Source organism: Lampetra planeri, chromosome 82, assembly GCF_965212315.1.
Source record: "Lampetra planeri chromosome 82, kcLamPlan1.2.h2, whole genome shotgun sequence".
Lineage (NCBI taxonomy): Eukaryota > Metazoa > Chordata > Hyperoartia > Petromyzontiformes > Petromyzontidae > Lampetra > Lampetra planeri.
Window position 1 is genome coordinate 4,163,352 of NC_136186.1, and position 24,518 is coordinate 4,187,869.

The 24,518-nt window shown below is 45.2% G+C and overlaps 1 protein-coding gene and 1 long non-coding RNA gene across 4 annotated transcripts; both read left to right on the forward strand.

The window, feature by feature from the left end:
* The first annotated feature begins 5,140 nt into the window (after window positions 1–5,140).
* LOC144738429 (uncharacterized) lies at window positions 5,141–24,416 on the forward strand. Of its 3 annotated transcripts, XM_078621465.1 has the most exons (3): window positions 5,144–5,233; window positions 8,153–8,353; window positions 8,882–14,395. In XM_078621465.1, exon 3 carries the CDS (start codon window positions 10,108–10,110, stop codon window positions 12,106–12,108), a length of 2,001 nt encoding a protein of 666 aa, XP_078477591.1. In that variant the 5' UTR covers window positions 5,144–5,233; window positions 8,153–8,353; window positions 8,882–10,107; the 3' UTR covers window positions 12,109–14,395. The 3 variants fall into 3 exon arrangements, with proteins under 3 accessions (XP_078477592.1, XP_078477591.1, XP_078477590.1); XM_078621466.1 differs by adding an exon at window positions 20,572–24,416 and having other exon boundaries at window positions 5,141–11,693; XM_078621464.1 differs by having other exon boundaries at window positions 5,148–8,948; window positions 10,098–14,395.
* LOC144738436 (uncharacterized) lies at window positions 16,136–24,416 on the forward strand. Its single transcript, XR_013589263.1, has 2 exons — window positions 16,136–20,203; window positions 20,320–24,416. It is a non-coding gene; the product is annotated as an uncharacterized LOC144738436 (long non-coding RNA).
* Window positions 24,417–24,518: the final 102 nt, after the last annotated feature.

A 24,518-nucleotide genomic window follows, 5' to 3' on the forward strand; every position in this document is an offset into this window, starting at 1 on the left:
CCAACGTGCCAACTCCGCGCCTCGCCAATGTAGGCCAGGACGGGGGCTATGCATCGCACAAGGCCTCAACACGCCTATGCTAAGTACAAATTTCCTTGCCTCAAGTCCATTGCCTATTATTGTTAAATACATTACTTGACAAACATTACAATAATAATGTTTGTGTGCAGATAAAAACTCAGCTTCATTGTTTGCCATTATGAATCAAATTCACAGATGTTACAATAATTATGTTTGCGTGAAGATAGCAACTCAAGTTCATTGTTTACCATTATGAAACGAGTTGACATGTTACAATAATTAGCTTTGTGTACGCAAAACTCTTTTTGGATTTTTGGATTGCTCAATTTCCCCTTTTTTTGCTGCGCTTTTATAACGCTGCCACGGTCTACTGCCAGTCTGTGATTTCTGCTTATTTCTTAAATGCATTTCTATTGTTTCCATCGCTCACGTCACGCTATTTACTCATACGTAGTACTGCGATACTGATAGCTGTGCCATCATCGGGGATTGCTGTGCCCGTCGATGTGTGTGTGTGAGTCCATGTGTGTGTCTTTGAGTCCATATGTGTGTGCGTGTAGAGCCATGCGTGTCTTTAACTCCATGTGGGTGTCTTTGTGATGCCGCCGCCACGAAGCCGTTCAGCAGGCGCCCAAACCCCCGACTTCGCCACCACCAAGCAACGGAGCCAACCCCGCGTCCCCCTCACCTCACCTCACACGAACACACCCGCACGCATCCCCCCCCCCCCCCCATAGAGCTCCGAGGGGAGGTCACCTGGCCGACCGGTTTTTATCCGAGAAACCCTTATCGGGGTTAACTCTCACGGTTTCCGGCGATCAGGGAATTGGACGACCTCCCCCGTGCTACGTTGCGCCGCGGCGCTGCGACCAGCCGTAATATGGGGTGGTCGCGGCATGGGGCATTCGGCCACCGCGGTTGAGGTGCATTTTCCCCCCACACACACCCCCACGGGTCGACGGGGCAAGCAGGGGAGGGACGGGACAGCACGAATAGCGGGACCGCAGGAGCTGTTGCGCATAGTCATGGAGGGTTGGGATAATTACGCTTGAGCGCGCAGGCACCATTGTTAGGGGAGTTAAAGGATAAGGCTATTAGCATAAATAATTGGGAGAGGGGAGGCGCGCGAGGAGCCATGCACAGCTTCCCACGACGGGCCTTTGTGATGGACACCGCCGCATGAACCTCGATGATGGGGGCCTGCGTGAGAAAAGGATTGATTGGAATTTGCGCCGTTCAGGTCGCTCATTGATTAGCGGAACAAAGGCACCGCGGAGCTGCCTGGCCCGGGCGAGGGGGGCGCGTGCCATTGTTTGGAGTTCACGCCGCGCGGACAAAGGATTAATTAGCATAGCGAAGGCGCACGGTGCGTGGGAAGGGGGTAGGGGTCCGGGAATCAGGATAAATGGGAAGCGCAAAGGGGAAATCGGACGGTTCTCTCCAGGCCAGCGGACCCGCGGCAGCTCCAGCCAGCGACCCGGACGTCCGTGCGACGCGTCGAGGTGCGCTGTTAGCACCGGGAGCAGCGAACCACCGCGGGCACCAAACAGTGAGTGGGGAGGTGAAGTAGGGTAGCGTAAGCCGATAAATAGGGAATAGGTACAGGTTTGGGTGGAATAGGCCAGCCTCGTCGACTCACTGATTCAACATCAATTCGCAGGTAGCATATAATAAATCATTAATAGCTGATCGTGGCCTCGTGTGATCTCGTGTTATAAGTGTGAACGCATGTGGTACTGTGTATGCGTAAGCTCGCGGCGTGCGTAATCAGCGTACCCCAGGTGCGCGATCATAACGTGAGCGGCGAGCGCGGCGCAGAGCGGCGCAAGAGTGGGTATCGCGTGTGGAGCTGTATGCGTGTGTGCGCGCACGTTCACGACGTGTATAATACAGGTGCGCGATCCTAGCGTGAGTGGTCAGGGTTGAGTGAGTGCCGCGCAGCGCTGTGTGTGGGTGTGCGCGTACGTAATTAAACATGCCTACTACGCGGACCCGCGGGGGAGGGGAATCCTGGAGCGACGGCTCTCACCCCATGGGTGAAGAACGCAGCAGCGGTTCGCCTAGCAGCGAGGGGGCGAGTAATGAGGTTAACCCGGCCGATAGGGGTACCGAGGGAGGGATCTCGGGGGCTAGCGACCCTCACATCTTTTTCGAATGGACAACGTCAAAGTGTTTATGTGTGTGTGTTAGTCCATGTGTGTGTGTCAGTCGATCTGTGTGCGTGTACGTCGATGTGTATGTCAGTTCATATGTGTGTGTGTTAGTCCACATGTGTGTGTAAGTCTATACATGTGTGTGTCACTCGATGTGTGTGTATAAGTCAATGCGTCTGTGTGCGAGTCCATATGTGTGTTAATCCATGTCTGTGTATCTAAAGTAGATATCTGTGTGTCACAGTCCATGTGTGTATGTGTGTGTAGGGCTATGTGTGTGTCAGTCTATGTATGTGTAAGTTCATGTGTGTGTGTCTTAGTCCATATGTGTGTGTGTGTAAGTACATATGTGTGTTTACGTCAATGTGTGTTTTAGTCCACGTATTGCTGTGTGCCAGTCGGTGTGTGTGTGTGAGTCGCTGTATGTGTGTACGTCCATATATGTGTGTGCAACTCCATGTGTGTATATCTCAAGTGGATGTCTGTGTGGACAGTCCACATGTGTATGTGTGTGTGTACGGCAATGTGTGTGTCACTCTATGTATGTGTGTGTGTCGCTGTATGTGTGTACGTCGATATGTGTGTGTAACTCAAGTGCATGTCTATGTGTGTGTGAGTCCATATGTGTGTGTGTCTGTAAGTCGATGTGTTTGTGTGTGTCAGTTCATATGTCTGTGTGTGTGTGTCTCAGTCCATGTGCGTGTGTGTTAGTCGCTGTGTGTGCATGCCTCCATGTTAGTCAGTGTAACTCCATTTCTTTGCGTGTCTGTACGTCCATGTGTACATCTTAGTCCATGCGTGTGCTTTATTCACCTGCTCAAGGCCTATGATACCATCACGAGGCCTGGCCTCTGGGTTGCTCTTCGTGCTTTCCGAGTCCCGAACCCACTCATCACCATCCTTAAGGACCTTCAACGATGGTGAGCGGCCCCGCGTCTTAACTACGTGGCCGTGAGTCAGAGCCATTCCCTTTACACCTTGGGGTGCAACAGGGATGTCCTCTGGCTCCCACATTGGACCACGTAGTTCGTCGAGCCTTCAATGCCTGTACCGCAAAAATTCCCATCTGCTACAGATACAATGGGAGGCTGATCGATGCCCGGGTGCAGTCAAGGGATGGCTCCCTGTTGCTCAACCACGTTATGTATGGCGATGATCTGCTAATGGCTGCTCACTCCGAAGAGGAGTTCGAGGTGCTGCTGCTGCTGAACCTGGAGCTTGCCACCAACAGGTGGGGCCTTACCATCAGCCCCACCAAAACGAAGCACTTTCCTGGGTATTTTGTACCATCGGACACTCCATCCCCACAACTCCCAATTGGTGATGGGGCAGTTGTAGAGACAGTGAAGAGTTTCCCATACCTTGCCAGTCTGCTAATGACCAGCTCTGGTTTAACAGCAGAGGTATCACTCAGAATCAGTCGAGCCGCATTATCTTTTCATCGGTTGTGTAACGCTGTTTGGAAGCTACCTGGTCTATCACTCCGCACGAAGCTTTAGGTCTTCTCGGCCACGGTCATTCCCTCCTTCTCTATGCTTCTGAAACTTGGACCCCCCTAATGGAACATCTTCGCCGGTTAGAAACATTTAGTATGGCCTGCCTACGATGCATCCTGGGTTTAACTAGGCTGCATTGTGTGAGGAGCTCACAAATCCTTGAAAGATGTGGACAAAGTCCCAAGGCTGCGTTGCCTGAGTCATGTAGCCCGCATGCCCAGCCACCGCATGCCTAAACAGCTTTTGTTCGGCCGGATCGAAGGGGCTAAACGGCCGTGGCACGGGCTGGAGAAGAGATGGAGTGATGTGGTACAGGAGGACGTGGAGCTGAGTGGACTTGCCGATGACTGGTACTACCCATGTCAAGATCGGCCTCTGTGGAGGAGGCTCCTGAAGGACGCTACTGGCCAGTTGGAGGCAATCGCCCTCCAACAACAATGGAGGGCGGAGGAGCGACGCTCACAACAACGAGCGGAGCGCCGGGCGGCTAAAGCACAGCAAGTTGCCACAGTAGGAGCCACAGGTGCTGCATCAGCCAGTCGTCTCAGTCAGTCGACCTGTGCCATCTGGGTTTGCCCCGTGACCTCTTGCCAGCGGGCGTTCGACACTTCACGTGGCCTCAAGGTGCACATAGCCTGGCACAAGCGTTGTTGTGACGTCACCGCCACTTAGTGGCGAATGGCAGTTGTTGTTGTTCAGTCTATGTATGTATGTGTGAGTCCATTTGTGCGTGTAACTCTGTGTGTGTATCAATGGATTTGCGTGTGTAACTACATGTGTCTGCCTTTTTCGCCCGGGCAACGCCGGGTACTAACCGCTATCTATATATAAAAGGAAAATTTGTGAATGTGTTGTGTTCAAAATGTTTAGCGTACTTCCCGACATGCAACAAACTTGAAATTTGCCCTGTGGGTACTTTGCAAAATGTACACCTTGCAAAAATTATAAAATTACACTTTTGTATTTGGGGGGGGGGGGGAATGACCAAGAAGTGTGTGGCGAGAATCGATATCTGCTGAGCGTTTCTGGTATCGATTAAACGGGAATAGGCCGATTCTAAAGAAATCTAAAACCTTCGATTGCTTTGCGCGATCTAAAGAATCGAATCTTGACGCGCGAGCGTAAGTTTATTTTCCACCGCGCGTTGGGTTTCATGAAAATTTTTATTAATGAGATAATCATCAAAAAAATTTTTTTTTTCATTTGTATATGTTATGTTTTTAAGTTTTTTGAGAAGTTTTTCAATAAATGTTTCCCCCGGGCAACGCCGGGTGCTTCCCGCTAGTACCTAATAAATGAAACTGAAAATATCAACTGGCGGTTAATTAACATAATTTATTCATAAATACCGTCGCTCGTTCATTGCGACGGCTTCAGCATCCACGCCTCATCTCTGCATATGTGCCCGTCTCATTAACATAAGTTATTCAATTACACCGCCGCTCGTTGGGGAGTGGATTGTGTTTAGAACCCCGCAAGTGACGTCATGTCACCTCCTGCTGCCGCGTGACGTCACGATATATCAGGAAGCTGCTTCACCGCGCGCGCTCTCACAGATCCGAGGTGAGAAGTTAACATCGTGGTTGTTGTTGTTTACCCAGGTAGAGCATCTCTCCGTCTCTCTCTCGTCGGGATATCAATTGAGTAGCAGCGAGTATGGAATGGATGTCCAGGTTGGAACATTACAACGCGGGGCCTAGCCACGCGGGGCCTTGCCTCCTGCCCTCGCCTGATTGCATTTGCTTTAATCCTCTGCTTAAGTTTAATTCGTCTTCATCTGGCTCACTACTTCATGGGACCTCCTTTGCCAGTAGCAACATATAAGAAGAGGTTTTTCCCCTTTTCTGGCAACAAAACAGGTGTTAAGATATTCTTGGTTCTTTCGGTAAAGTCACGCAGAAGGGAAATAATAAAGTTATACTATTTCTTGCTGTGGATTTCACAGCTGACGATTGCTCGTGTTGCAGTCGAAACGTGAGAAATTTTATTTTATTGTTTTCTTCTACGTGACTTTAGGTGTGAAAAACAGGAAGAAATGTTTAGAAAATTTTCTTGCTGTGTTTTTAACACCTGACGATGATTGCTCGTGTTGCAATCGAAACGTCGTGAGAAATTTTAATTGTTTTATATTTTTATTATTTTTTTATTTCGCTTCTACCTGATGACTTTACCAAAAGAACCAAGAATATGAATCCCTGCAGTCAGGAAAGCTTCAAATCTAAATTTAGGTGTTAAGATGTTAAAACTTCGAACTGAAACCTCTTGCAAGGAATCGTGTCTGCATTAACCACAATATACTCGCGATCAATATGCAAACAAAACACATGCTGTGATAATCTGTGCATTGTCTATGAAACTGATTGGTCCACATCAGAGACGGCTTTCTTTCAAGCCTAGTCTCAAACGGTGTTCGACCAGAGGACAGCGCCAAAAGGCGTACACAGCACAAAGACAACGCCACCATCAGAACAATGACGGCTCGGGGTGAGCAGCTACATCATGGGACCTCCTTTCCCAGTAGCAAAATATAAGAAGAGGTTTTACCCCTTTTATTATTTACAGATTTGTACTATTTTTTGTCTTGGGATATTTTTTGTATACGGTTTCTTCGTGTTTATTTCAATTGGTTGGACCATCTCTAGCTCCGCCCACCTACCTTGATGCACCCATCTCAGGCCTATATAAGACCTTGTCTCAGCAGCTTTCTCTCTCACCTGACGACGATTGCTTGTATTGCGATCGAAACATCGGGATCTATTATTTTCTATGTACGCGACTTGACCGAAAGACCCAAAGAGTATTAATTCCTGCAGTCACGAAAGCTTTAAATCAATAAATAACTACGTATTCTTTGGTTCTTTCGAAAGTCACGTTTTAAGATAAAATAATAAATTAAATAATAGCATACGACGTTTCGATTGCAACACAAGCAATCATCATCAGGTATAATGAAATAGCAACAAAATCTAACCAGAAAACTATAGACAGACATATAAGCAGACAGATATCACCAAGATACATAGAGCAACACAGGTACAGAGAGGGGGGATCGTCTCTGTGGGGTGGCCTTAAATAGACAGAGGGGGGCGGAGGCAGAGAGAGGGAGGGGTTAGAGAAAAAATTAACATGTCAATGAGTACGAAGAAACGCGTAGTAGAGTACGCAGGCTTGAACATTTGGAGAGAGGGAGAAAGAACACACTAAATTAAATAACCTAGCAAAATATCGAAATGTTATGTAATACGACACAGAGAGTCGGTCAACACAATTAACGAATAGCCTGGTCGATTACGTATTTCAAAGATTGCTAAGTTAAAATTTAAGTGTGAAAATTCCAAAGAAAGACAAAACATAAAAAACAAGAGGAACGGAGACACACAGAGCAGAACATAAGAACGACAAAAAACGAGTGTAGACAGAAAAAAGTACACTAAATATACAGGCAGAGAGAGAGAGCAAAAAACCCAGAGAGAGAGAAAAAGGTAAACTTAGAACTTGCCCGTAGAAGTGGTTCAATCTTAATTTTGGGTTTTATTGTTCTCTCTCTCTGCCTGTATATTTAGTGTACTTTTTTCTGTCTACGCTCGTTTTTTGTCGTTCTTATGTTCTGCTCTGTCTGTGTGTCTCCGTTCCTTTTGTTTTATGTTTTGCCTTTCTTTGGAATTTTCACACTTAAATTCTAACTTAGCAATCTTTTATGTTGCTATTTCATTATACCTGATGATGATTGCTTGTGTTGCAATCGAAATGTCGTATGCTATTATTTAATTTATTATTTCATCTTTATATGTGACTTTACCGAAAGAACCAAAGAATCATTCCTGCAGTCAAGAAAGCTCCAAAATTAAGATTGAAATAACTACGTAGTTTGAGAAGCTCCCAATGCACCATTGGAACCTCCTTTGCCAGTAGCAAAATATGATAATTGTCTTTTGTACCCTTTAATCTGGCAACAAAACTGACACTTCTTTTTACAAGGAGTCATGTTTGCATTGACCACAATACCTTCGGTCAGAATGCAAACAAAAACACAACTCTGATAATGTATGCACTGTCCTTGAAATTGATTGGTTCACACCCGAGACAGCTTTTCTTAGAGCCTAGTCTCACATGGTGTTGGACCAAAAGGCGCACAACTCAAAGACAATGCACCATCAGAGTATGAGAGCTCGGGGTAAAGCATTTACACCATTGGAACCTCCTTTGCCAGTAGCAAAATATGATAATTGTTTTTTTTACCCTTTTATCTGCCAACAAAACTGACACCCGAGACCATCCTTCTCCCTGCCATACTGGAATCGCACCCGCCCCTCACCCTTCATCCTGCGGATGTTTGACGCACAGGATTGCACCACTTAGCCATCACGCGGCCACCAGGCGCTTGTTGGTGAACACAACCCCTGGGCCTGGCTCTAGGGGTGATATCAATATAGAATATATGTAAGGATGCCCCCCAATAGACTCCCCCTGGAACTCTACCAGACACGTCCCGCTGGGTCGAAGACTCCAGGGCTGGCCCAGGACACGCTGGTGGGACTATGTCGCTCAGCTGGCCTGGGAATGCTTGGGAATTCCCCAGGATGAGCTAGAGTCTGTCGCCAGGAAAAGGGAGGCCTGGACTGCCCTTCTCAGCATGCTGCCACCGCGACCCTCACCAGGACAAGCATTTTTAAATCCTTTATAGTAAGTTCACTTGCTTGCTTGCTTGCGCGCTTACGACCGTGCAAATCTTTCGGTCGTTTTTTAACCCACTTCCCGTGATCCAATCGAGCTGACATTTTCCACACAGACTCGTTGTGTGTGACAATTTCTTTTCGTGAAATTTTTTTTCCAAAATTTTCCACTTTTTAGGAAAAAAATAATTCATATTTAATTTAAAATACCAATGTGATAAAAATGAAACTCTTACTCAAAAAAACAGAAATGAATAATAAAATAAAACCGATGCCACGCATATTAAGGATTTATAGTGAAAAACTTTGTTTTTACGGGTTATTTTTTTAGAAACTAACGAATAAAGCTGTGATTCTTCTTGGCCACAGATATTACTGTGTGGATTCAGAATATGAACTTATTTAAATTACCATCTCTGCTGGCTTATACAATGAAGGCTGGCCTGCCTATGATTCATGCAACCAGACTTTATTGTATTAGAAGCTTACAAATCCTTAAGATATCAATATAGAATATAATCTTGAGTCTCTTTGGCAGGCGATCGGACTGCCGATGACTGGTGCCGGCAGTGTCAAGATTGGCCTCTGTGGAGGAGGTCCGTGAGGTATGCTGCAGGGTAGTTAATATATATTTTCTCTGCAACAACGATGAAGTCGGAAGAGCGACGCCCACATGAATAGGTGGAACGCTGGGTTCATAAAACCCAGCAAGACAGTGGGGAGCACAGAAGGTTCATCTGCCAGTCATCCCTTGACACCTGGATCATTCCCATTACCTGCTGACAAGGAATCCACACTTACATGGCCTTAAATTGCACCTATCATGGCATTAGCACTGAGATAAGGTTACTTGCAATTTGTCATGAATGGTGGATTTTTGTTTATATATGTTAATGATGCATGTGAAATGTATGTATATTTAAGAGTTCTTTGTGGGAAGCTGTGGTGCAGTTATTTCACTGCATTAGGAACTCAACAATTAGTTTGATTATCACCGACATCAAACATGATTGATAAGTGAAAGCTGAACTGCTTGTGGGCCTCTGCTATGTTGATTGATCTTAAATTAATTACATGGTTAAGGGAGGAAGCGTCAATACTGAGCCGATGAAGGCGGCCAGGCATGGTTCTGGACACACCACCACTTTTTACCATGCCAGTGTGTGACAGTGTCAAGTTTGTATTTGCAGTAAATTATATTCACTATTGAACATGGAGGTTAAATCAAAACAATCGTTTATTTTAGTTTCTCTCTGGAACTTTTTGGAAGAATGGAAACAGGAAATTAACAGCACATATGCTGCTGAAGTTAGATCTGTTCATCCAAGCATTCAAGAAAATCTCAGCCTGACTTCACACCTCTAAAGTCACGATTGAACATTTATTTATGCATTTCTGCATAATACAAATAGTATTATTACCAACAGCCTTTGCTATGTGAGCTGAATTTTGCTTGTATAAATACTACTTTTGCAGCCATGCTGCCGAAATTGTGTGCTTGGTGTTTTGGGTTAACATTTATTTTGAAGATGCTAGTGCTTCCAGGCATATTTATAACCTTTTGCCCTCTCATTGTGTGCCTTAACAGCCGGTGTGATGAATTGGGGATAATCCTGAATATATGAATAAATATAGACGTGTAAGTCATGTGTGACTGTATATATTCACTCCTCTGTGCCTCGATACTGATGAAGATGGTGTGGACAATTTTTTTCTGTCTGCAGCTGATGCTTCTTCTGATGCTTCCTCTGCAGAATTGGTCTGATGGAGCAAAGGCACTCAGCGCGGCTCGGTAGACAAAGACAACAATGGGACCAGTATGAAAATAGCATGGATTCTACTGGAAATTTTACACAGGACCAGAGATCTCCAATGGGAGAGAAGGCCTTCAAGTGCAGTGTGTGTGAGATGGCATTTTTAAGTTCATCTTATCTTAAAATACACCAGAGAACACACACAGGAGAGAAACCCTTTAGGTGTAGTGTGTGTGGGAAGGCATTTTCAGATTCATCTGCTTTTAAAAAACACCAGAGAACACACACAGAAGAGAAACCCTTCAGGTGTAGTGTGTGTGGGAAGGCATTTTCATTTTCATCTGCTCTTAAAAAACACCAGAGAACACACACAAGAGCGAAACCCTTCATGTGTAGTATATGTGGGAATGCATTTTCATTTTCATCTGCTCTTAAAATACACCAGAGAACACACACCGTAGAGAAACCCTTCAAGTGCACTGTGTGTGGGAAGGCATTTTCAACTTCATTTTATCTTAAAATACACCAGAGAACACACACAGGAGAGAAACCCTTTAGGTGTAGTGTGTGTGGGAAGTCATTTTCAGATTCATCTGCTTTTAAAAAACACCAGAGAACACACACAGGAGAGAAACCCTTCAGGTGTAGTATATGTGGGAAGGCATTTTCATTTTCATCTGCTCTTAAAATACACCAGAGAACACACACAGGAGAGAAACCCTTCAGGTGTAGTATATGTGGGAAGGCATTTTCATTTTCATCTGCTCTTAAAATACACCAGAGAACACACACCGTAGAGAAACCCTTCAAGTGCACTGTGTGTGGGAAGGCATTGTCAAGTTCATTTTATCTTAAAAAACACCATAGAACACACACAGGAGAGAAAGCCTTCAAGTGCACTGTGTGTGGGAAGGCATTTGCACAGTCACCACAGCTTCATAGCCACCAGAGAACACACACAGGAGAGAAACACTTCAAGTGCACTGTGTGTGGGAAGGCACTTTCAAGTTCATCTTATCTTAAAATACACCAGAGAACACACACAGGAGAGAAACCCTTCAAGTGCACTGTGTGTGAGAAGGCATTTGCATGGACATCAGGTTTACAGATCCACCAGAGAACACACACGGGAGATAATGCCTTCAGGTGTAGTGTGTGTGGGAAGGCATTTTCAAGTTCGTCTTATCTTAAAATACACCAGAGAACACACACAGGAGAGAAACCCTTCAAGTGTAGTGTGTGTGGGAAGGCATTTTCAAGTTCATCTTCTTTTAAAATACACCAGAGAACACACACAGGAGAAAATGCCTTCAAGTGCACTGTGTGTGAGAAGGCATTTTCAAGTTCATGTTATCTTAAAATACACCAGAGAACACACACAGGAGAGAAACCCTTCAATTGTAGTGTGTGTGGGAAGGCATTTTCAAGTTCATCTTATCTTAAAAAACACCAGAGAACACACACAGGAGAGAAACCCTTCAAGTGCACTGTGTGTGGGAAGGCATTTTCACATTCATCAAATCTTAAAATACACCAGAGAACACACACAGGAGAGAAACCTTTCAAGTGCACTCTGTGCGGGAAGGCGTTTGCACAGTCACAACAGCTTCATAGACACCAGAGAACACACAGGCATCAGAAGACCCCCAAGGAGTGTAGTCTGAAATCGACTTGTGAAAGTCAAAGTGCTGCAATGAGCCCATCCCTCCTGAAAAAAGTACCAGAAGTAAATTCCAGCTTGGACACTATGAAATGTATCAAGGTGAAATTTGAAGAGGCGACGGTGAAGAGCGAAGAAGTGACAGTGAAGAGCGAAGAAGTGAAGGTCAAATGTGAAGATGAACATTCAACTCCAAAATCGGACCTTCACATCAATGGAGGCAACGTGAAGCAGGAGGAGAATTCTGACTGTGAGGCAGAGCGAGGCAACTCCCAGCAGTTTGTGGAAGTGGAGGTGTGGGTGGACTTCTTAGACAATACAAAGTCAAATGGAGAACCTGTAGATGTATAAGCTTGAGACAATGCAGCTCCAATAGATTCACATTTGTCACAGGCCTTTATTGAAAAGAACGTTAAGTTGAACACTCCATTCCTAGGTTCAACCTGCAGAGTAAGAGCGGTCAGTATTTGCGGACCTGTGAGTGGGGTAGATCTCTAACTAGGAGCGAGAGCCAATAAGCTCCCAAGCATTCACTATGTTATAATAATATTAGCATTTATATGGTGCTTACTTAATCGCCTCAACAACTCGGAGTTTTGTATCATATCTCATCACAAACACTCGAAGAGCACGCCTTTTGGAGTCCTCTAGGTTAACACCGTTTGATACCAGGCTTGAAAGAAAGCTGTCTCTGGTGTGGACCAATCAGTTTCAAAGACAATGTATATGTTGTTTCCTATGACTAACCACATGGTGATTCGAGGGGAGATAATTTCACGTAAAAACAGAGGCACGACCCATTCATCGAGACTACTGCAAGTTACAGAAGACTACAAGCGACAGAGAGTACTGTGACGGGCAGACTCCGGGGCATGGCCTCGAGATCAACAATGGGTATTGTGTCTCGCAGAGAAGAGGGGGCGAGGTGATGCTCGGTGCTGAGTTCGGCATGGACCGACAGAGTATCGCTGAGAGTTTTATTCTACATTTATCCTGATGTTTTGAGTCGCTTGCAAAGTCAAGGATTGCGATAAGTTGTATTGTACTAAGCTTTCACAGTTGTTTAAGATGTGTGCAAATACAATTTACAAGTTTTGAGAGTGAGTTCCAGCTCCCACGAGCAGCTGCGATCGGCAGGCTCCGGGGAACCTGCCCCCGTGACTGGCACATCGTCAACGAGCTGCAGAAGCCACGAGTCTACGAAATCAACACAAAGAGTTACTTACTGCAAGCAGCAAGCTCTGGGGTGGGAATTCTGCAATCAACCAAGGATGAGGCTTGCCGAGTAGCAATTGGTCACTGAGTACGAGCTCGGCGCTGACAGAAGAAGTATCGCTCAAAGTTATTCTACACTGAGTGCCAGCTCCCACGAGCAGCTGCAGCCCGAGAGATAGAGTGTCGAGTAACGACGAGCAATCAACCGGGAGAAAGGGTGAAAGTCCAATTATCGACCAAGCCGGCATCGTAGAGAACCAGCTGCACGCGCAACCAGGCATCGCCAGAGAGCACGGATCCGGAGAGAGAGCGCAGCAGCGCCACCGAGCAAGGGTGTCAGCTGCCAGCAGACGAGCGGCGAGCGCTGTCGAGCACCTTCAAAGACAAGCATCGTGCCGACTCAGCTCATCCAGCAGGGGAAAGAGCCTGACCAGCCGCCCGTGAGGAAGAGGAGAGCGCCGTGTGGGTTCGACCTACACACACCGACCAGCACCAGCTGTGAACCAAGACAAGAGTGAGGAACGGCGACTAGCAGACGAGCTGCGGGCGCTATCTGACGACGGAATCATCGCGCACCGTCGACGTCGAGCGTCGTGCCGACTCTTCATCCAGCAGTGGGCAGCAGCTCCAGCTGCCGCCGAGCGAGAGAGAGAGCGAGGAAGCTGTGTATATGACCCTCCCCCACACTCGCATACCACGTATCATCCAGCGTCTACCTGACGCATAGAATTGATCAAGGAGACAAAACCACCAAACACACACGTACCGCACATACCGAGACGTTATAATAAGAATAATGATAAAAGTGTGTCAAGTATTAGCTGATAGTGAAGAACATTGCTGCCCATTGAGTCACGTGGATACGGTCATTTAGAAGTATTTTAGTCGTTCTTTTTGTTAATTTTAACTGTACCGATGAATTCATTGACGAAACTAAACATTTAGAAGCCTACATTACGAAACCACACACTCACAGGGAGACTATTGTGTTGAAATATTTCTTTTGATCACAGAATCTTGCCCGCGAATTTATTGAAGCCTTAGCCATTTGATAAGCATTTGCTGAAGCAGGCACACTGTCGAACACCATTGTTCCAAGACGTTTAGTTAATTACATAATCTACCAATTAATTAATTGAGGTCTACTTTTGCATTCGGGACATGTTTTTTTATTGCTGTTCGTATGAATATCGTCACATTTACTTTTACGGACTTTTTCCTATCGCCGTATATGCTCGCGTTACTCTGAGAAATTAACCGATTGCTCTGTTACCCAGTTTAACAACGTCATCATTGAGGGTTATATGTACGGATCAATGAGGAGCACATCTCCAGGAGTACTGTGTTGACAATTCCAAGCATAAGAGTTCGCATATTAGAGTGTTATGTTTTTGTTTATAAATTAAAGTTGCTAAACACAGAAGTGTCTGAGTGGTTCCTTCCTAAGTTCATGCATAATGAACTTAATTATAAGAACTGTATCCTTCGGCGAGATCTGAATTCTGAGACCTGATAGAATTACACTAAAACATAATCAGTAAAAGTTACAGCGAGAATCTTTGTATTATCACGATTAGTTAGAAGACATTTTTTTCACGGACCAGCGGGGGGGGGGGGGGGATGGTTTCCTGATGATTCAAGCGCATTATATTTATTGTGCACTTTATTTATATTATTACATTGTAATATGAAATAATGATACAACTCGCCATAATGCAGAATCAATGGGAGCTAGCCCTCGCCAAGGTAAGGTAAAAGTTAAACGGTAAAAAAAAGACTACCTTTACCTTACCTTTTACCTTACCACAATACAATCGCTCTCCCCTACCTTTTACCCTTTAGCAGGTAAGGTAAAAGGTAAAAAGAAACGAGCCTACCTTTACCCTACCTTTTACCCTTATCCCATACAAATTTCCCGATTACAGGGAAATTACTGGGGTACAACACATGACAAAGGTGTATAACGATAAATGCTAGGTAGAGCGCTTTATTCATATAGAATATTCTCGAATCGGGCGTTGAGGCTGTCGACGACAACGTCCTCCATAACCCAGTCGTCTTGGTCGATGGCGATCTCATCAACAACCTGATCAAGTTCGTCATTGCCATCGTCCTCGGACGAACGACAGGCAATAAGATCCCGCGCCGATCCAGCCCAGTTATACGGAACCTTCAGGCAGCCGACGCTGACGTTCCGAGCTCGCTGCCTGGGGCGAGCACGTTGTGCTTCTTGAGGTGGGCTTTCCACCCCGACGAGTTCGTGTGGGTGGAAAACCACTTGCGTGTGCTCCCACGGGAGCGCATGCCGCTGCCTTTTTCGATTGCTGTTCGCAGCAATCCCAAAAATGCCATTGCTGTTATCCTCGACCTCATCCTCTAGTACCTCTACCTCAAGAACGTGGACCGTCCCCATCTGGTCCGACATCAATTATCGCAAATTAAAATAGAGGCCACGGACTGTGCCACGGAGCTTTTAGCGGTAAACAAGGTACTGTAGTTACCGGGTAATTATTCGCGCTACCTTTACCCTACCGGGTAATTCTTCTGAGCTACCTTTAACCTACCCTTACCTTACCCCTTGGCATGTCGAAACCTTTACCTTTTTACCTGGTAAAAAAGGTAATTTACCTTACCTTGCCGAGGCCTAGTGGGAGCCCTGAGCTCGTTTTCCTGTAACGAGATGGTCCCATCTGGGGGTGATGGGAGACCGTGACACCCGAATTGTGTTGCCTATGTCCAGTCTGCTACCATATTCTCGTTTTGGTTGCTGTCACTGCAGAAATCCCTGCTTCACAAAGATAGGACGTTGGAAATGGAAGCAGGCTTTTCTGTGCTTTTGTGGCAATCTCAGGATATTCCGCCTTGACTTTAATCCAGAACGTATCGAGATTTGAAGTTGTCTCAAACATACTTTTAAGGCCACCTTCATTTGCGATCTCAAGCAGTTGATCCTCTTCTAGCACAGACAAAGTCGATTCACCTGGCTTATTCACAAATGGGTCGCGGGTCCATTCCTTCCCAGTTCGGGGGTCTTTTGTGGTTGGGAAGTAAAGCTCAAACTCTTTTAAAAGCTGAGATAGGTTTTAATGCACCAGCTGGGAGAAAGGCCCTGGCTCAGTCTCTTTCAAAATCTCTGCTAGTGTTTGAAACATGTCAAAAGTTCCAATGTTCACTCGTCGCCCCCATAATTCCAGTTTGGCTTTGAATGCAGCCACTTTATCTGCCGAATTGAACAGAGTTGTCGATCTCTCCTGAAATGACAGATTGAGTACGTTGAGCAGGCTGAATATGTCACAAGTGAACAAGTTTTGCGACCCATTCTGTGTCACTGAAATATGCTGCCAGTGTTGACTGTTTTTCTAAAGATATCTCTGGAGTGGCTCTCGCAACTCAAAAACTCTGGCCAGTGATCTACCTTTAGAAAGCCATCTCACTTCTGTGTGTTTTAGAGATGATGTGTGGTGAGCGCGCTGCGCTACGAACCTGGCGACCCGAGTTCTATTCCCGCTCACGGCCACCACGATTATTTTTACTGGTCCTGGGCTTCCCCTAGGTCGACTCAGCCTCAAACGAGTAACTGATGTGGTGTGTGAACATCGCCACTGGGGAGACAAAGGCGGCAGGGCGTGGTGAATCCAAGTCCCGGGCGAAGCCGGGTAGTCAAGCTAGTCTTCTATATATAAAAGGAAAATTTGTGAATGTGTTGTCTGTTCAAAATGTTTAGCGTACTTCCCGACATGCAACAAACTTGAAATTTTCCATGTGGTACTTTGCAAAATGTACACAATGCAAAAATTATAAAAAATAAACATTTGTATTTTGGGGGGGGGGGGGGGGAATGACCATGAAGTGTGTGGCGAGAATCGATATCTGCTGGGCGTTTGTGGTATCGATCAAACGGAATAAGCCGATTTTAAATACATTTACAACCTTCGATTCCTTTGCGCTATCTAAAGAATCAAATCTTGACGGGCGAGCCGCAAGTTTATTTTCCACCGCGCGTTGGGTTTTATTTAAATTTATAAAAAAAATTATACAAATTTGTATAAATTTTATGAATAAGATGAAAATCACATTTTTTTTCATTTGTATATGTTATGTTTTTAAGTTTTTTGAGAAGTTTTTCAATAAATGTTTCCCCCGGGCAACGCCGGGTGCTTCCCGCTAGTACCTAATAAATGAAACTGAAACTATGAACTGGCGGTTCATTAACATAATGTATTCAGTTACACCGCCGCTCGTTGGGGGAGGGGATTGTGTTCAAGCCCGCCAGTGACGTCATGTCACCGCTTGTTGCCGCGTGACGTCACTTTATAGCGGGAAGCTGCTGCACCGCGCGCGCTATTACAGATCCAAGGTGAGACGTTAACATCGTGGTTGTTGTTGTCGTGGTGGTTGTTGTTGTTTACCCAGGTAGAGCCTCTCTCCGTCTCTCGTAGGGATATCAATTGAGTAGCAGCGAGTATGGAATTGATGTCCAGGTTGGAACTTTACAACGCGGGGCCTAGCCACGCGGGGCCTTGCCTCCTGCCCTCGCCTGATTGCATTTGCTTTGATCCTCTGCTTAAGTTTAATTCGTCTTCATCTGGCTCACTACTTCATGCGACCTCCTTTGCCAGTAGCAACATAGAAGAGGTTTTTCCCCTTCTCTGGCAACAAAATAGGTGTTAAGATATTATTGGTTCTTTCGGTAAAGTCACGGAGAAGGAAAATAATAAAGTAATACGTGTTGTAGTCGAAATGTGATAATTTTTTATTTTTTTTTCTTCTACGTGACTTTAGGTGTGAAAAACAGCAAGAAATGTATTGAAAATTTTGGAAAATTGTCTTGCTGTGTTTTTTACACCTGACTATGATTGCTCGTGTTGCAGTCAAAACGTCGTGAGAATTTTTTTTCTTTTATTAAGTTTTTCTTCTACGTGACTTTAGGGATGAAAAACAGTGAGAAAATTTAGGAATTTTTTTTCAAATTTTCTTGCTGTGTTTTTCACACCCTGATGATTGCTCGTGTTGCAGTCGAAACGTGAAACATGTTTTTATTGGAACCTCCTTTGCCACTAGCAAAATATAATAATTGGGTTTTTACTCTTTTATCTGGCAACACAACTGACACCTTTTTTTCAAGGAGTCATGTTTGCATTGACCACAATACCTGCGGTCAGAATGCAAACAAAAAACATAACTCTGATAATGTATGCACTGTCCTTGAAATTTATTGGGCCACACCCGAGACAGCTTTTCTTAGAGCCTAGTCTCACATGATGTTGGACCAGATGACGCCAAAAGGTGTACAACTCAAAGACAAGCACCATCAGAGTAGTTGAGCTCGGGGTAAGCATTTACACCATTGGAACCTCCTTTGCCAGTAGCAAAATATGATAATAGTTTTTTTACCCATTTATCTGGCAACAAAACTGATACCTGAGACCATCCTCCCTGCCATACTGGAATCGCACCCGCTCCTCATCCTTCATCCTGCGGATGTTTGACGCACAGCATTGCACCCCTTAGCCATCACGCGGCCACGAGGTGCTTGTTGGTGAACACAACCCCTGGGCCTGGCTCTAGGGGTGATATCAATATAGAACATATGTAAGGATGCCCCCCAAAAGACTCCCCCTTGAACTCTACCAGACACGTCCCACTGTTAGTAGGTTTTTACCCTTTTAAACTGGTACAAAACTGACACCTTTACCAGTTTAAAAGGGTAAAAACCTACTACTATATTTTTCCACTGGTAAAAGAGATCTCATAGTGTATACGTCCCACTGGGTCAAAGACCCCAGGGCTGGCCCAGGACACGCTGGCGGGACAATGTCACTCGGCTGGCCTGGGAATGCTTGGGAATTCCCCAGGAGGAGCTATAGTCTGTCGCCAGGGAAAGGGAGGCCTGGACTGCCCTTCTCAGCATGCTGCCACCGCGACCCTCACCAGGACAAGCATTTTTAGAAACTAACGAATAAAGCTGTGATTCTTCTTGGCCACAGATATTACTCTGTGGTTCAGAATATGAACTGATTTAAATTACCATCTCTGCTGGCTTATACAATGAAGGCTGGCCTGCCTATGATTCATCCTCGATGCAACCAGACTATATTGTATTAGAAGCTTACAGATCCTTAAGATATCATTTTAGAATATAATCTAGAGTCTTTTGGCAGGCGATTGGACCTGCCAATGACTGGTGCCGGCAGTGTCAAGATTGGCCTCTGTGAAGGAGGTCCGTGAGGTATGCTGCAGGGCAGTTAATAGATATTTTCTCTGCAACAACGATGCGGTCGGAAGAGCGACGCCATCATGAATACGTGGTACGCTGGGTTCCTAAAACCCAGCAAGACAGTGGGGAGCACAGCTGGTTCATCTGCCAGTCATCCCTTGACACCTGGATCATTCCCATTACCTGCTGACAAGGAATCCACACTTACATGGCCTTAAATTTCACCTATCATGGCATTAGCACTGGGATAAGGTTACTTGCAATTCGTCATGAATGGTGGATTTTTGTTTATATATGTTAATGATGCATGTGAAATGTATGTGTATTTAAGAGTTTATCTTTGTGGGGAGCTGTGGTGCAGTTATTTCACTGCATTAGGAACTCAACAATTAGTTTGATTATCACCGACATCAAACATGATTGATAAGTGAAAGCTGAACTGCTTGTGGGTCTCTGCTATGTTGATTGATCTTAAATTAATTACATGGTGAAGGGAGGAAGCGTCAATACTGAGCCGATGAAGGCGGCCAGGCATGGTTCTGGACACACCACCACTTTTTACCATGCCAGTGTGTGACAGTGTCAAGTTTGTATTTGCAGTAAATTATATTCACTATTGAACATGGAGGTTAAATCAAAACAATCGTTTATATAAGTTTCTCTCTGGAACTTATGCTGCTGAAGTTAGATCTGTTCATCCAAGCATTCAAGAAAATCTGAGCCTGACTTCACACCTCTAAAGTCACGATTGAAAATTTATTTATGCATTTCTGCATAATACAAATAGCATTATTCCCAAAAGCCTTTCCTATATGAGCTGAATTTTGCTTTTATAAATACTACTTTTGCAGCCAGGCAGCCTAAATTGTGTGCTTGGTGTTTTGGGTTAACATTTATTTTGAAGATACTAGGGCTTCCAGGCATATTCATAACCTTTTGCCCTCTCTTTGTGTGCCTTAACAGCCCGTGTGATGAATTGGGGATGATCTTGAAGATATGGATAAATATAGACGTGTAAGTCATGTGTGACTGTGTATATATTCATTCCTCTTTGCCTCGATACTCATGAAGATGGTGTGGACATTTTTTTCTGTCTGCAGCTGATGCTTCTTCTGATGCTTCCTCTGCAGAATTGGTCTGATGGAGCAAAGGCACTCAGCGCGGCTCAGTAGAAAAAGACAACAATGGGACCAGTATGCAAAAAGCATGGATTGCACTGGAAATTTTACACAGGACCAGAGATCTCCAACGGGAGAGAAACCCTTCAAGTGCACTGTCTGTGGGAAGGCATTTAAAGATTCATCTTATCTTAAAATACACCAGAGAACACACACAGGAGAGAACCCCTTCAAGTGCAGTGTGTGTGAGAAGGCATTTTGAAGTTCATCTTATCTTAAAAAACACCAGAGAATACACACAGGAGAGAAACCCTGCACGTGCACTGTGTGTGGGAAGGCATTGTCAAGTTCATCTTATCTTAAAATACACCAGAGAACTCACACAGGTGAGAAACCCTTCAAGTGCACTGTGTGTTGGAAGGCATTTTCAAGTTCATCTGATCTTAAAATACACCAGAGAACACACACAGGAGATAAACCCTTCAAGTGCAGTGTGTGTGAGATGGCATTTTCACAGTCATCTAGTCTTAAAATCCACCAGAGAATGCACACAGGAGAGAAACCCTTCAAGTGCACTGTGTGTGGGAAGGCATTTTCAAGTTCATCAAATCTTAAAGAACACCAGAGAACACACACAGGAGAGAACCCCTTCAAGTGCAGTGTGTGTGAGAAGGCATTTTCAAGTTCATCAAATCTTAAAAAACACCAGAGAACACACACAGGAGAGAAACTCTTCAAGTGCACTGTGTGTGAGAAGGCATTTACATGGTCATCAGGTTTTCAGATCCACCAGAGAACACACACAGGAGAGAAACCCTTCAGGTGTAGTGTGTGTGGGAAGGCATCTTCAAGTTCGTCTTATCTTAAAATCCACCAGAGAATACACACAGGAGATGAACCCTTCAAGTGCAGTGTGTGTGGGAAGGCATTTTCAAATTTTTATTATAATAAAATACACCAGAGAATACACACAGGAGAGAAACCCTTCAAGTGCACTATGTGCGGGAAGGCGTTTGCACATTCAACGCAGCTTCATAGACACCAGAGAACGCACAAAGGAGAGAACCCCTTCAAGTGCAGTGTGTGTGAGATGGCATTTTCACAATCATCACATCTTAAAATGCACCAGAGAATGCACACAGGAGAGAAGCCCTTTAAGTGCAGTGTGTGTGGGAAGGCATTTTCAAGTTCGTCTTATCTTAAAATACACCAGAGAATACACACAGGAGATAAACCCTTCAAGTGCAGTGTTTGTGAGATGGCATTTTCACAGTCATCTAATCTTAAAATCCACCAGAGAACGCACAAAGGAGAGAACCCCTTCAAGTGCAGTGTGTGTGGGAAGGCATTTGCAAGTTCATATTATCTTAAAATACACCAGAGAACACACACAGGAGAAAACCTATTCCAGTGCACTCTGTGTGGGAAGGCGTTTGCACAGTCACCACAGCTTCATAGCCACCAGAGAACACACAGGCATCAGAAGACCCCCAAGGAGTGTAGTCTGAAATCGACTTGTGAAAGTCAGAGTGCTGCAATGAGCCCATCCCTCCTGAAAAAAGAACCTGAAGTAAATTCCAGCTTGGACACTATGAAATATATCCAGGTGAAATGTGAAGAGGCGACAGTGAAGAGCCAAGAAGTGACAGTGAAGAGCGAAGAAGTGAAGGTAAAATGTTAAGATGAACATTCAACTCCAAAATCGGACCTTCACATCAATGGAGGCAATGTAAAGCAGCAGGAGAATTCTGACTGTGAGGCAGAACGAGGCAACTCCCAGCAGTTTGTGGAAGTGGAGGTGTGGGTGGACTTCTTAGACAATACAAAGTCAAATGGAGAACCTGTAGATGTGTAAGATTAAGACAATGAAGCTCCAATAGATTCACATTTGTCACAGGCCTTTAAGAAGTTGAACACTCCATTCCTAGGTTCAACCTGCAGAGTAAGAGCGGTCAGTATTTGCGGACCTGTGGGTTGGGTAGATCTCTAACTAGGAGCGAGAGCCAATAAGCTCCCAAGCATTCACTATATTATAATAATATAATGTTGCTTGCTTAATTGCCTCAGCAACTCGGAGTTTGGTATCATCTCATCACAAACACTCAAAGAGCACGCCTATTGGCGTCCTCTGGATTAACACCGTTTGATACTAGGCTCGAAAGAAAGCTGTCTCTGGTGTGGACCAATCAGTTTCAAAGACAATGCATATGTTGTGTCCTTATGACTAACCACACGGCGATCCGAGGGGAGAGAATTTCACGTAAAAACAGAGGCATGACCCATACATCGAGACTACTGCGAGTTACAGAAGACTACAAGCGACAGAGAGTACTGCGACGGGCAGACTCTGGGGCATGGCCTCGAGATCAACAATGGGTGTTGTGTCTCGCAGAGAAGAGGGGCGAGGTAATGCTCTGTGCTGAGTTCGGCATGGACCGACAGAGTATCGCTGAGTTTTATTCTACCTTTCTCCTGATGTTTTGAGTTGCTTGCAAAGTCAAGGATTGCGATAATTTGTATTGTAATAAGCCTTCACAGTTTTTAAGAGGTGTGCGAATACAATTCAAAAGTTTTGAGAGAGAGTTCCAGCTCCCATGAGCAGCTGCGATCGGCAGGCTCCGGGGAACCTGCCCCCGTGACTGGCACATCGTCAACGAGCTGCACCAGCAGAAGCCACGAGTCTACGAAATCAACGCAAAGAGTTGACTTACTGCAAGCTGCAAGCTCTGGGGTGGGACTCTGCAATCAACCAAGGATGAAGAGGCTTGCCAAGTAGCAATTGGTCACCGAGTACGAGCTCGGCGCTGACAGAAGAAGTATCGCTCAAAGTTATTCTACACTGAGTGCCAGCTCCCACGAGCAGCTGCAGCCCGAGAGATAGAGTGTCGAGCAACGACGAGTAATCAACCGGGAGAAAGGGTGAAAGTCCAATTATCGACCAAGCCGGCATCGTAGAGAACCAGCTGCACACGCAACCAGGCATCGCCAGAGAGCACGGATCCGGAGAGAGAGCGCAGCAGCGCCATCGAGCAAGGGTGTCAGCTGCCAGCAGGCAAGCGGGGAGCGCTGTCGAGCACCTTCAAAGACAAGCATCATGCCGACTCAGCTCATCCAGCAGGGGAAAGAGCCTGACCAGCCGCCCATGAGGAAGAGGAGAGCGCCGTGGGTTCGACCTACACACACCGGCCAGCACCAGCTGTGAACCAAGACAAGAGTGAGGAACGGCGACTAGCAGACGAGCTGCGGGCGCTATCTGACGACGGAATCATCGCGCACCGTCGACGTCGAGCGTCGTGCCTACTCTTCATCCAGCAGTGGGCAGCAGCTCCAGCTGCCGCCGAGCGAGAGAGAGAGCGAGGAAGCTGTGTATATGACCCTCCCCCACACTCGCATACCACGTATCATCCAGCGTCTACCTGACGCGTAGAATTGATCAAGGAGACAAAACCACCAAACACACATACCGCACATACCGAGACATAATAATAAGAATAATGATAAAAGTGTGTCAAGTATTAGCTGATAGTGAAGAACATTGCTGCCCATTGAGTCACGTGGATACGGTCGTTGAGAAGTTTTTTAGTCGTTCTTTTTGTTAATTTTAACTGTACCGATGAATTCATTGACGAAACTAAACGTTTAGAAACCTACGTTACGAATCCACACACTCACAGAGAGACTATTGTGTTGAAATCTTTCATTTTGATCACCGAATTTTGCCCGCGATTTTATTGAAGCCTTAGCCAATTGATACGCATTTGCTGAAGCAGGCACACTGCCGCACACCATTGTTCCAAGACATTTAGTTAATTACATAATCTACCAATGAATTCATTAAGGTCTACTTTTGCATTCGGGACATGTTTCTTTATTGCCGTTCGTATGAATATCGTCACATTATTTTAAATGACTTTTCCTATGCTCGCGTTACTCTGAGGAATTAACCGATTGCTCTGTTACCCAGTTTAACACCGTAATCATTGAGGGTAAATGTACGGATCAATGAGGAGCACATCTCCAGGAGTACAGTGTTGACAATTCCAAGCATAAGAGTTCGCATATTAGAGTGTTATGTTTTTGTTTAGAAATTAAAGTTGCTTAACACAGAAGTGTCTGAGTGGTTCCTTCCTAAGTTCATGCATAATGATTTTAATTGTAAGAACTGTATCCTTCGGCGAGATCTGAATTACACTAAAACATAATCAGTAAAA